Source organism: Maniola hyperantus, chromosome 15 (genome assembly GCF_902806685.2).
Source record: "Maniola hyperantus chromosome 15, iAphHyp1.2, whole genome shotgun sequence".
Taxonomy (NCBI): Eukaryota; Metazoa; Arthropoda; class Insecta; order Lepidoptera; family Nymphalidae; genus Maniola; species Maniola hyperantus.
In genome coordinates, this window is record NC_048550.1 from 4,067,652 (window position 1) to 4,081,626 (window position 13,975).

A 13,975-nucleotide genomic window follows, 5' to 3' on the forward strand; every position below is an offset into this window, starting at 1 on the left:
GTGTAGGCAACAAAAGTTATTTTCACAGACAAACGAATGTGTAATCATGTGTTCCTAATAGGTAATCCGCCAGCACAGAGAATTCAACTCCTAGAGTACGCATATACAAGGTTTTACATGAAAACAAAATCGTAAAATGTTGGCGGGGGACAGGGGAGAATGCTTTGTTGTGATTGGTGGACTGACTAATCAAAACAATGTGCGGAATGAGGGTACCGAACGGGCGTGGGCGATGATTCATTTAAAATTCCGTGGGATCACCACGATTTAGCAATGCAATTCCTTAGGTACAGCATCAGGGTCGAGAAGTGGGTCTTTGAGTTCAATGATAAAGTCTTTACTTGATAGATATAGGTACCTACCTCCAATATCAATTTATAACCGACAGTTTCAAAATCCCATAAGTTTTGGTGGTCATGTCCCCTGCAGCATCAGGATTGAGGAGTTGAAATCCTGTGTGTCCTATATAAAATGACATTTTATATAGGACAATGTTGCAAAGTTTCTTTATCAATTAAAAAAATACGCAAATCGGTTCAGAAATCTCGGAGATTTCTGTGTACATAGGTAGAAAAACACAACTCCTTTTTTAAAAGTCGGTTAAAAAAGTATCCTTTGTTAATCCTCTACTTGTCTGTAAAAGTCCCGTCAAAATAGGTTCTGCCGTTCCGAAGATTAGCCCGTTCAAACAGACAGACAGACAGACAGTTTTTAAAAACGTTTGATTCAGCTGTTATGGTACAGTTCAAATAACAATATTATGAGCTTGCGGTAGTTATTTCGAAATTACAGACAGACACTTCATAGAAGTATGGATTTCTATAATATATACGAGTTGTTTATACACGCTGAGGCAGTAGTTACCTAATAGGTATGTATGTAAGTGAGATTTTATAGTATTCATCAAAAGATAAGTAGGTAATCATTATCATTCAAAAAAAAATTAAAAAATATTTATTTCAGTAGGTAAAACAATTTCACATAGTGCGTAGTAATTGGGACCATCCCAGTAACTGTTTTAGTATTGCTACGAGTACTCGTGGCAGGCGACCCCGCTCTTCCATAAAATCTTATACAATAATAATTGAAATAAGTAGTTCCTTCATAAATCATATATTTACAAAAATTCATCGGTGACATCTGTCCAACTATCTGTGTGCCATCATCAATATATCCGGACGCTAGTGTGAGCGCATGCACTCGCTACACTGCTCATCACTGAGTCTATTTCTTTCTATCACAATGTTAGGTGAAATAGCATACAGGTTACCCACGTGGGCCGAGCAGTTCGGACGTGCATCCAGCGTCACCTTAAGGAAACCAATCTAAACAGTACACTAGTCGTCTAATTATTATTAAAACTAGCTTATGCTCGCGACTTCGTCCGCATGGCCTACACAAATTTCAAACCCCTATTTCACCCCCTTAGGGATTGAATTTTGCAAAATCCTTTCTTAGCGGACGCCTACGTCATAATAGCTATCTGCATGCCGAATTTCAGCGCGATCCCCCAGTAGTTTGAGTTGTGCGTTGATAGATCAGTCAGTCAGTCACCTTTTCCTTTTATATAAATAGATTACATAACACATTATCTAACACAACCTAACTATTGATTTGAGCCCATATATTTTGATTATGCAATTGTCACTCAAACTGAAACTAAAGCAGTCTAAAGGATATATTTTTATTTAACAAATCACACTAATTTGGAACTTGTATTTTCTGGGCCCAATGATCTATGGGAGATGGTTGATCTCCTTTTTTTATCCCTTTCACAATGCTTCTTGCAAAAAAGTACACTAGATAGATTTAGACCTGTCAATTAAGTTAACTTTGGAGATTGTGTCCAACAGAATTAGCCACAATATTTCAGTACTATTGTGTGGCCTAGCCTTAATTGAAGTAATGTGAAATGTTTTTATCTAAATCTTTATGTGCGTAAGTCGTAGTGAACTATTTTATAACAATGTAAATTGCGAAAATTGACTCATTAGCATTAATTACAATAAGCAGGTGTTTTGTAGTTTAAGCTAATGGTAAGACTTGGCTTCATTCAAAAAATTAAATTGAGATGTGTTCATGAACAAATAATAATTAGTATTCTCAAATTTCAAAGTAAGACTACTATACCAAGTGGGGTATCATATGAAAGGGCTTTACTTGTACATTCTAAAACAGATTTTTATTTATCGTGCAAAATGTCGAAAAAATACGACTGTAGTACGGAACCCTCGATGCGCGAGTTTGACTCGTACTTGGCCGGTTTTTTAATGTGTACAAATCAAACAAGCTAGTGTGGTATAACTTTAAGTATGGGATTGAATACATGCCTACGCTTTAAAAAGTGTTGGTAACTGTACGTGACACAAACACATTGGAAAGTTGTGTGCAGAGGCTTTTAAATGCTTTAGAGTTTAGAGTTTTTAATATATGTATCAACACTTTTAGCACACAAAAACGTTTGCATATGATGGCAAAACATATATCACCTGTTGTCTAAGGCGTAGCAGCGATCACGCACTCATCCGATCGGAATCCGTGAAAATACGGATATAAAAAATATCTACGAAATAGTTCCAAAAAGAAACATATTTGCACGGACTCGGATCGCATGAGTGCGTAATCTTAGGCATATTGTGTTCGAAATTCGAATGTGTCAGTGTGCTAAAAGCATACATAGGCTAACGGCGGTTACGCATCCCATCCGAGTCCGTGAAAATATGTTCCTTTTTGTTTTGTATAGGAACTTATGACATATGTCGTAGATAATCGCTGGTATTCTCACGGATGACGGATAGAACTTGGATGACGTCACGGAAGTGCAGTGCGTAATCGCCGTAAGGCATATTGCGTTCAAAATTCGAATGTGTCAGTGTGCTAAAAGCATAAATAGGCTAAAGCCTAAGCTCTCTTTGGCGTACCTGATGATATTTCTGTAATCTCATTATCACTTAGATTTAGCCTTTTCAAGTTCAGTAAGGAGTAGAGGGCATCTGGTACTTTAGTTAGGGCATTCTTGGAGAGGTCCACGTCTGACAGGTTGCAGAGAGTATCCAATGATGTTGGTAGATTTGCAAGCGTTCTCTGCGTGTTGCGCATATGAAGTGTTTCCAGGCTTTGTAGTGATGGTAACTGTCTGTAAAAAAATAGGCACATTTTATAAGCTCCCTTTGAGTCTATATTTAGGCTAACTACAGCCTACATGCTTGGTCAATCGATAGCTAGGATAAAAGTTGGCACAGTGTGTACAGTTCTTAGTGCCTATATAGATAGACTGTGAGTCAACTGCAAAATTGCAGTTTTTTTTTTAATTTATAGGCTGCAATCAAACCTGCTGGCAAGTGATGATGCAGCCAAGATAGGGCATGCTTGCCTAGACGATGTTTATTCATGCATACATGATGGATGCACTTTTATTGAAGTTTATATAATTAAAAACCAAATATTATGCAGTAAGCATACAGTTTAATGTGACCAATAGTACACCATATTATTAAGTAAAAGACAATTAAAAATTCAGTTCATACATGACAGAAAATAGGATCATAGATACATTTTTGAAGTAGGTCTAAAATCAATACCCTTATTATCAATGCGAAAGTGTGTTTGTTTGTTTGTTGGTCAATCGCAACGGAACAACGGATTGACGTAATTTTTTGCATGGGTATAATCAAAGACCTGGAGTGTGACATAGGCTACTTTTATCCTAGAAAACCAAAGAGTTCCCATGGGATTTTTAAAGACCGAAATCCACATGTATCATCATCTAGTAAATACATTTACCTCAACTGAAATAGTCCTAGTGGGTTATCATTGAGTACCAGAGTCTGCAGGTTCGCCAGTCGTCTAGTCTGAGGGGGCAGAGTCTCCAGAGAGTTATTGGACAGGTCCAGGAACAACAGGTCTGTCAACTGTACGAACAGTGTCGGTGGTATGCTTTCTATCCTAAAACATGTATGATGTGCCAATTTTATTACAAAACTTTTATGGTATAGTTGTTTCATGACTGCTCAGCCTTGTATAAAGAGGGTAACCAGAACGCTAGCAAAAACGAAGACAGGTGATAGTACTGATGATTACTGATATGATACCACAGAAAAAAACGCGAATTTTTTTTTGTAAATGTTCACGATATTATATTGCAAATAAAACATCTGACTGATGCTAGAGGTAAATGTACGTTGCGGAAGTAGGCCATTCGGAGTCATGCCGCGTCGTCGGTGAGGCATTGACCGTGAGGCATTTTTAACGCTATACATTGCATCATTGAAAAATATTAAATCACTAAAACTACAAAATGAGGCAAATGGTTATTGGTATTGGATTGTGCTTAGGTAGTATAACAATAACGCTAGGTTTTTGCTAGCGTTCTGGTTACACCCTGTATAGTAGTGAGTGTACCAATAATTGATAACGTAAGCCACGTCGCGGTAGAGAAGGAGAGCCACACACACAGTAAAAATGTGTATGTGTGCACTCTCACACACATAGCAAAATAGTCTTTGGAAAAAAGAATAACTATAATAAGTTGTTTTACTATCCCTTTGGCACATTGGTGTTTTAAATATGGGATCCTTCCAGTGGCAGAGTAAAGATAGGACAGAGGGAGCAGTCCACCCTGGGCCTCGGGTCTAGAAGGCCTCGAAACCTTGAGAAGTCCTAAATATGCTCAGTAAATTACAGCAAGTTTTGAGTGGGAGGCCCTCATAAAAATCAAAAGTAAAAAAAGATCATTTTTGTAAAATAAAGGAAAAAATTTACCCTTTTGTAGATAGACCTGTGCTCAGTAATGGGCCAGTGATAAGTTGATGATAATGACTATAATTGCTATACTTACTTATTATGACTGAGATTTAACACAAGCAAAGATTTAGCTTTATCCAACCCTTCAGGTACTTGTTTCAGTCTATTATGTGAGAGATCTAAAGTTGTCAATTCCTCTAAGCTAAACAGTTCAGCCGGTATGCCCGAACTCTTTACATTGTTATGCCTTACGTTTAGTGAACGTAGGCATTTTAGCTCAGTCAATTCCCCAAACAACTTCTCCAAGTTATTGTTTTTTATGGACAAATTTTCCTACAAAATAAAGAAAGAGATTAGTGGAAATTACTTATATATATATATATAATTTACTTATATAGTTTTTTTACACGACTTTAGTTTTGACGTGGGTTTAGATTGTATAATGAACACTTGATGATAAAGAAAACAATTGATCAATGTGGGGTCAATTCATAGTTACTTAGGTTTTTCATAAAATATTGTCAAACATAACTTCTTAACAATTTATCTTTGCAAAGAATAATATAATAAGAAGAGCACTGTTTGCGTTTAGCACTGTTGATCACAACTTGTTTTGAGTAAAAAAGAATTAATTGGCTTAGGATGTAAACAAAGATGCAAATTAGGTACATACTCAGTACTCACCAATTTCATTAGCTTCCCCAATTCTTCAGGGATTTCATCCAAGTTAGTTTTATCTAGCCTGAGCCATTGAAGTCCAGTCATGTACCGAATAGCATCTGGGAATTTGTCACCCTGTAATTAGAATAGGCCACATAAAAGCAGAGATTAACTTGTGATACCAAAACATGTCTCCGAAAAAGCAAATTTACATCAACTTACACTGAAATCATTGCAGGTAAAATCGACACCACGAACGAAAGGCAACAGCCCTGTATTTGCCATGTTTCTAGTGTTATGGAGAATTTAAAACATTGGTTTCGATTTCATCTATCCTCCATCAACTTTTTTCTAAACTTGCTTATAATTTTATTGTCATTTGTCAATGTCAAGCATGTCAAGCAAATTGATGTCAACCTTGTCAACTGTCAATTTTATAGTTTTTTAAACTGGGCTTACGGCTCTGGATTGTAATTTTTTGAGTTTATCAAGTTGACAAGTGAAAACACTCAACTAGTGTTCGTTTGCTTCTCTTTGTGTGCATGTCGCGATTGGTGCATGTGCAATTGCCTTAACTTTAAGCCATGTTTAAGTCTCACAAATGCTCACAAATCAGTCTGACAAGGCTCTCGACAAATCCTATTGCAAAGAGTCCTCTTTTCAAGACAAGAAGTGTTATTTCCAAAAAATAGATTTCATGAATGGATAGCAGAGTAAAATAATAACACTGAACAATTTTAATGATTTTTATTTGCTAGAGACAATAAACAAAACAATATCTACACTTTCAAAATAATATAATACATAATATTATTATGTAATACCTACTAATCCAAATGCCATCTAAACTAAAAAATACTAATTTTTTCAGAGTCAGGTCAGAAAAATATACAGTTATACATAAATATACAGTACACAACTCATAAAGTTATTTCATTTTTGGGACACAACTTAATCATTAAAAATATTAGTTATAAACATACATCGATAAACATAACTTTAAAAATACAGATTAGAAATGCAGGTAAGATCTTTCAGTTAAGATGCCAAAAGCCATTAGTACCTATTATTACCTAAACTAACATTAAAGCATTCAGGCTGACATTAGAAGTTATACATATGCTCACTCTGATGAATACACAATAAACGGGTAGTTTCTATAAAATAAAGTTATTTGGTTTATTATAGTTATCGTGGCATTGGGGGCAAGCCGGGTGTTGGGCCTGACATTGCAGTGTTTGTTCCAAGCAGGACCTAGAAATAAAAAACATCTGTTTAGTACTTACGTAATGTTATTTATAAAAGTAAAAAAAAACTATTTCGTACTAAAGAAGTATTCTTCATTAAAATAAACAATTTGCAATTTTATGACGTCAACCTATCGTCAATTCACTACTGAGCATGGGTCTCCTTTCAGAATGAGAAGGGTTTGGCCAAAGTGCATATTTGCACAGTCCATAGAATTCTGTGTTAAACACACCTTTGAGAATTTTATGGAGAACTTTCAGTCATGTAGATTTCCTCACAATGTTTTCACCTTTAAAGCAAGTGATATTTCATTGCTTAAAACAAAAGTGCATGCCCCATCAAAACCCCAACCCTCCAAATAGGAAACTGATATCTTAACTACTAGGTCCTAGGATATCACATGTTGCCTTTAGCAAAAATAGAATAGTTCTTAGCCCTATTCTTTTCCTAAAATCGAAATAATGTGCACACACCTGCTTCTGTTGAGACTTCTGCATTTCTTCAACCTGTGCTCTTTCCACCTCGAATATGACAGGTGCAAATAGAATAACTGATGAGCTTGCAACTATCCACATGACGGTGCGAGACAGTTGGTAAAAGCCTTTGACTCCTCCCCTGAAAATATCACAAGTATTAAGGAGATTGTATTGTTTGCACATGGCTGCAACTCGCAACTGCAAGTTGGGAGGCACATTTCTTATTAATGAAAAGGAGATTCAAGTTAGCAGTGTCAGGCAAGCACTGAAAATATGTGAGCAGGGGTCTTTCTTTCTTTGCTCTGGGCTGGTTTCTGCACTTAAACATTTCCGTCTGTAGTGCATGGTAAGTAGGGGTCACATCTACACTAAACTCTGGTCAAAAGGAAAAAAACCGGCCAAGTGCGAATCAGACCCGCGCACTGAGGGTTCCGTAGTACAATCGTATTTTATCGACATTTTGCACCATATAACAAAAACTTACTAGATCTCGTTCAAACCAATTTTCCATAGAAGTTTGCATGGTAATGTACATCATATATTTTTTTTAGTTTTATCATACTCTTATTTTAGAAGTTACAGGACACACACACACACACATACAAACACACACACACACACACACACACCTACACATTTTAACACTTTGGAAGTGTCTCAAATGTGTACAAAAGTTTAAGATTTATCGTGCAAAATGTTGAAACAATACAACTTTAATATGGAATATTGGTATTGGTGTGCGAGTCTGAATCACACTTAACCGGTTTTCTTCGATGCGACCGATCTGGCTGAATTTTAGTGTTGTAGTAACATACATTTTTAGTATTGAACAAGTATTGAATGCAGCTATTGCTCCCTCCTGCTACATCATACATCATCATGATTATCTTAATCTATGACCGCCGCTCTGCTACTGAGCATGGTATGCTCTTAGAATGTGAAGGGTTTAGGTCATAGTCCACAATGCAAACCCAGATAAGATCTGTTTATGAACAATATACATATATCTCATCTTCAGAATAAACTACTTGTTTTGTTTTGCTTACTATACCATCAATTCAAAACTTACCAAGTTTTTGTTGTCACAGTGTAAGTGCCATTACGAACACATTCTGGGAACATCTCCATCAATCCCCATAATCTTTCAGATAATGTCTCATCAGGCTCCTGAAACATTAAAGTTATATATTTTTTTTGTTTACTTCTTGCATAATTCACACACAATTCACTTAATGAAATGACATTCTGGTTCCTTGCAGACTGTTGCATGTTGACTGTGAACTGGCAACACATACTATGTTGAATTTTGATGATTTTCATTTTATATGCAACTAGCTTACTAGCTTATGAAATTTGGCCTGTAAATGACCTAGAATCATGAAATTTGGCAGTTAGGTAGGTAGCACAAGTAAAAGAAAAATCCGATAACCGCAAATTCGTGATTACTTCAGAAACAAAAATTAAAATGTGTTCATGAACTATTATTTAGTATTTTCAATTTTCAAAATAAGATAATCATACCAAGTGAGGTATCATATGAAAAGGTTTTTTATCAGTACAGTCTAAAACTGATTTTTGTTTATTCTTATGCATAATAGTGTTTGATTTATTGTGCAAAATGTCTAAAAAATATGACTGTTGTACGGAACACTCGGTGCCAAGTCAGACTTGCACTTGGCCGGTTTTTTCATGACAAACTTAATTAGAGAATGTGTAATTCAATTCCAAGATATTGGCTTTAATTTGTGCCAAATGGGCACAGGGAAAAAATGTATAAAAACCCCAATAATGCCATTACCATTTATTTATCTTGTACTAAATTTTTTGATTATTTTAATTGAAGAGCTTGTCACAGATGTATTTACACTACACTTAAAAGAAGACATTGCATGTTTTACTGAATGTAAAATTTAAAAAAAATATACTTTTTTATGCCCATGTGGAACACACAAATTACAAACCCCTATTTAATCCCCTTAGAAATTTAAAATCTTTTCTTAGCAAACATCTACATCATAATAGCTATCTGCATGCCAAGTTTCAGCCTAATCAATCCAGTAGTTTGAGCTGTGTGTTGACAGATCAGTCACCTTTTCCTTTCATGTATTATTTTAGATATATACTAATAATATACTTTATTTGTTGAAACATGAAACTATGTTGTAATTACATTTTAATACATACATCATCGAATTCTTTGAGAGCTAAGTATGGTGGAGTGCCTGCACTTGGTGATGTCCCAACCTATAAGAAAATACACATTTATAAATGGCTAAATAGTAGATGGAGCAGTCTCCATAACCAGCCTGCATGCTTAAGTCATTAAAATGTGCAATAATCAAGCAGATTAATATAACACCTAACAAAAAGCTACTATAATATCAAGCTTCTGGAGTGAGTAGGTATTTGAAGTAATTTAGGTTAGAAAAATATAAAATTCAGAGAGGTGTGCTTATGCAGGATCTACACAGCAGTTAAATAGATAAGCTGTTACATACCACTGGTGTGATGAACATATCCTCGGGCCTGCGTTCTGGCGTATCGTCTTTGCTCGCCGTCAAAGACTCCATGCCGCTATCGCTCAGTTCGTTTTCATCCGGTAACTCCATAAACATGTTATGGATTATTAAAACAACCTAGAGGTAGTGAAATTTATGCAATTTTATCTCACGATAAACGAACCACTTTGTGTATGAAAAACAAAGGTTAATATTGAAAAATTGAAAATATTTTTTGTTTCAGTTCTCACTTTTCGTCATCTCTTTTCTTTTTGATTGACACACGATTGACATTTATCAAACCAGTGTTTCCATACTTACGATTTTGGTTTTACCCGTAGATTGAGTAAAAAGCTAAAAAATCGGTTACACGATAAGGGACAAAAAATTGGTTAGCTGCGTCTCTGTTTATCACATTAGTAACTGCATCTGTGCTCTCTTTTTAGTGTGAATGAGAAAGCAAACGTTCCTTTATCTAGCTTTATTACTCTATCTACGGTTTTACCCTAGTTGCTGTAAAGCAATGTACTCTGTGCTGTAAAATACAGTCAGAGCACGTCAGAGACATGGAGTGTTCGCGGCTCAGAATAAGGACTGTTAGAAGTAGCCCTATTGTGACACTTACTGTTAGAGCGAGATAGCTAAATGCATTTAAGCTCTTGTTTGAACGTGACAAAATGATTGATGACGTTTTGTCCTTATCACCGTGGCCACTTTTTTTTGTTTGTCAAAATGTATTTGTACGTGAGTATTTGACAAACAACGTGAAGTGTAGAAAGAATGGCATTTCACAAGTAAGAAAATCTGCTTGAGCGAGAGGGACTGAGGGGGCCACGCTAGTTGCAAATCTGGACATATCTGTGGTCTGCGGAGTACAGATTTCATGAGATTCATTTATGATTTAGTAATAGTGATGTATGTGGTTCAGTTGTGTTATGTGAAGGAGCCAATGAACCAGTTCCCACTTCTCTATTTTAATTTTAGCTCACACAAGCAGAGTAAATAGGAAGCATTATAAAACTAGTAAATAATTACTAAACTAAAATAAGTACTAAACTAAAATAAGTATTAGAGGTAATTTAGATTTGTATAACAGTGATTTAAAAGACGGTTTTAAGATATTACTTACGTAAATATATATTTTATTGAGTAATTAGGTGGTCTTAGATGTTATTAGAATAGAATAGAATAGAATGTTTTTTTATTCATGTAAACTTTTTAAAAGTGCTTATGAATAGTCAGGTAGTTTTAATTTACCACTGGTATTAAATATTAAATAATTTACAGCAGGTGTTTCAGTTTTTTTTTTATAATTTTTATATAATTAATACCATTGAACCATCGATTCGCAATGTTACAGCATTCCAAAGTAACCCATAGCTACTGTACCAACTCAGTTGGTGATTCTTTTTGCCTCCGCACTATTTATTTTTCATAAAAGTCTGGTACACAGAGTACTTTTAACATATGGTCTGGTAGCACTGGAACTGAACCGTCAAAAATTGTTCATTACAAAAATTCGACTATTAGTGAATATTGCTTGCAAAGTGCAAATTATATTAATTTGAATTTATTGCATACTTTCTGGAAGTGCCGTAAGAATTGAATATAATCTGAATCCTGAATAGATTTATCAAATTCATAACGATTAATTTAATAACTATAATATGATCTATAGGACATATTAAAATTTTATCTTGCCTTAGGCGTGTTATTTTGATAATTAATTTATAATATATTAAAATTACACCACAACTCCTTAAATTCAAACACTGTCTTAACAAAGTTCTAAAAGAAGTGATTTTGTTGTAAAATTAATTTGTCTTCAAGCTGAACATCTGATTTGAAAACCAGCTGAAGTCCTGTCAAAGGTAAGTTTTAAGATATAGGTACCTACCTAGTATCTACCTATAACCTATATATTATTTTAGGAATACAAGAGTTTATTATGGCTTTCATTTCTCCACCACTACCAGTAGTATATTATAGTAAGTAGGTACTTATATGTTTTAGGCAAGGATATTTTCACCTTAAGCTGCATATTCACATGACTTAACTACGTCAGGCATTGAAGTATCAGGTATCAGTCAAGTGATAGCATGTTTATAAAAGACCAAAAAGAAAATGTTTCTCTATTACCTGGTTACATAGATAACCAATTTTGATGAAACATACAGAGGATGCTCGCATCTTCGAGACCTACAGTACGATTCAAACTTAAATGTGTCTGCGTGAAGTTGCGAGACGTGCACTGTTACCCTCCCCGCTGCCCCGGACACCCAAAATGTGTGTGGTGCCAGTCGTGTGCAAACTTCAGGGACGCATTTACGTTTGAATAGTACTGTACGTAGGCTATTTTTTGGCCCAGAAAAAGAAAGAGTTCACACAGGAGTTTCAAAAACCTAAATTTGAAAAATTGCAGGCATCATCTAGTGTTTAAATATCCAAAACCTACCAATGGGGCCGATTCTCTAGTACACAATCTCTAAACTAAACTAAATTAACAGGTCTAAATCTAGTGCTTTCCTTTTCCGCAAGCAACATTATGAAAGGGATAGCAATAGATTTAGACGTGATATTTTAGTTTAGTTTAGAGATTGTGTACAAAGGAATTAGCCACAATATGTACATAAATAAACTGTCTTGAATTAGTGGTTTGGTACTATTGAAAAGGGGTGGATTTTAAATGCTTTTGTCAGCCACCTCTAGTTAGTAACTTTAGCTGTAAGTTGTATCATCAGGCTTCAGGCTACACAGGCAATATCAGGCTTTGTTGAAAATATAGGTAATTGATTTAACCTCCAGGCCATCTAAACTTATTATGTATTTAATCTTGTAAATGAATAGCTTTTAGTATTTACTAAGGCTAATAGGTATTGGAAAGGCTTTGTTAATCCATTTTATGCTGGAGATAGTCTATCTATTCAAATGGAACTATCCTCATAAAAAAATTCCATGTACATACATATACAGGGGTAAAATGACAGCTACAGTGTGACGATTGCAATCACCTCTGATTGGTCAACATTCGCTCACTATTGGCTACAATACATTGTTGCAACAAGTATTCCATAAATTCAGCCCACCACAACAATTGTGATAACGATTGATGCAGGTTTTCTGGAATTGCCCCCACACATTTTTGTCAATTTATCGTTTTTTTTAAATAATAACTAATAATATTATCATAAAAGGAAAAGCTGACTGACCGACTGACTGATCTATCAATGCACAGCTCTAAACTACTGAAAGGATCAGGCTGAAATTGGGCATGCTGATAGCCATTATGATGAAGACTTCTGCTAATAAATGATCTTATTATGAAATCTTAAATATCGTACTAATATTTTAAAATGTGAAAGTTTGAATGTTTCTTTCTCCTTCACATCACAATGATTAAATTGATTTGGCTGGAATGGAAACAGCTTACTGTAGGCTACTTTGTATCTTGGACTGCACCGCGCAAATGATTATAATATTAGGTATATTTTCATTTAAAAAACATTATTAACTTGGTGACCTTGTATTTACAATGACTGAACAATCATATAGCAATATAAAGCATTGTTTGATGATTGTTTGTGATTTATTGTTTGATTCATTGATGTGGAACTTTATTGTACACAGCAAGTGATTGTGCTTGTTTATTTTTCTTTCATCTTCATGATCAACCCATTGCCGGCTCACTACAGAGCACAGCTCTCCTCTCAGAGTGAGAAGGGTTTTGGCCATAGTTGACCACACTTGACCACACTTGGTAGACTGGACACACCTTTGAGAACATTTTCCTTTATTCATCAGTAAATAGTTGATTATTTTTTCTGTTATGGGAGAGTAGTTTTCTATTCCTCTGCTTGTTAATGCGGTTTATAACAAGAGCTCTCATAGCACATTTTTATTTTTGAGGGACACAGCTGGTGGAAGCTGGTTCCTCTATTTCCAAGTAGGAACTGTACGCGATAGATTGAGATGTCAATCGGGGAGCGAACGCCCCGCACACCCGCACAGCCTCCGTGCTAAGCCGGTGCGGGCGTTCGGGTGTGCGAGGGCGTCCCCGCCCTACACCCTTGGCGCTTGGCGAAAATTGGAACTTACGTTGCCGGCAAGTGTCCCCTTTGTTCTTGTTTGAATAGTCTTAAGCCTTTGTTCTCCAACAGCGCCCCCGTCAATGTAGCGGGCTATACCTATCCATACTAATCCATACTAATATTATAAATGCGAAAGTGTGTCTGTCTGCTAGCCTTTCACGGCCCATCCATTCAATCGATTTTGATGAAATTTGGTACAGCTATAGCTAACATCCCAGGGAAGAACATAGGCTACTTTTTATCCCGGAAAATCAAAGAGTTC

At 35.6% G+C, this 13,975-nt stretch overlaps 3 protein-coding genes across 3 annotated transcripts in view; 1 reads left to right on the forward strand and 2 right to left on the reverse strand.

Annotated features, from left to right (window-relative positions):
- Positions 1–5,765, reverse strand: part of fliI (FLII actin remodeling protein) — a 33,058-nt gene extending 27,293 nt beyond the window's left edge. The window contains exons 1-5 of the mRNA XM_034975879.2: positions 5,626–5,765; positions 5,428–5,538; positions 4,838–5,076; positions 3,784–3,945; positions 2,922–3,136 (exon numbers count right to left, since the gene is read on the reverse strand). Coding sequence (XP_034831770.1) covers positions 2,922–3,136; positions 3,784–3,945; positions 4,838–5,076; positions 5,428–5,538; positions 5,626–5,688 — 790 coding nt within the window. The 5' untranslated portion in view covers positions 5,689–5,765. The remainder of the gene's footprint in view (positions 1–2,921; positions 3,137–3,783; positions 3,946–4,837; positions 5,077–5,427; positions 5,539–5,625) is intronic.
- A 370-nt stretch (positions 5,766–6,135) lies between these two features.
- On the reverse strand, positions 6,136–9,908 carry mge (translocase of outer mitochondrial membrane 22 homolog mge). Its single transcript, XM_034975844.2, has 5 exons — positions 9,626–9,908; positions 9,312–9,371; positions 8,197–8,294; positions 7,125–7,266; positions 6,136–6,657 (listed from the first exon to the last, which is right to left on the reverse strand). Exons 1-5 carry the CDS (start codon positions 9,740–9,742, stop codon positions 6,592–6,594), a joined length of 483 nt encoding a protein of 160 aa, XP_034831735.1. The 5' UTR covers positions 9,743–9,908; the 3' UTR covers positions 6,136–6,591.
- Positions 9,909–11,150: 1,242 nt separating this feature from the next.
- Ip6k (Inositol hexakisphosphate kinase) overlaps positions 11,151–13,975 on the forward strand; it is a 51,679-nt gene continuing 48,854 nt past the window's right edge. Inside the window, exon 1 of the mRNA XM_034975843.2 lies at positions 11,151–11,496. The gene's annotated coding sequence lies outside the window, so the exon portion shown is untranslated. The remainder of the gene's footprint in view (positions 11,497–13,975) is intronic.

Coding starts and splice junctions, on each gene's coding strand:
- mge (XM_034975844.2), bottom strand. CDS start 9,742: ATGTTTATGGAGTTACCGGATGAAAACGAACTGAGCGATAGCGGCATG. Junction 9,372..9,625: donor ATATGTTCATCACACCAGTG/GTATGTAACAGC, acceptor ATTTTCTTATAG/GTTGGGACATCACCAAGTGC. Junction 6,658..7,124: donor AGAAGTCTCAACAGAAGCAG/GTGTGTGCACAT, acceptor TTTTATTTCTAG/GTCCTGCTTGGAACAAACAC.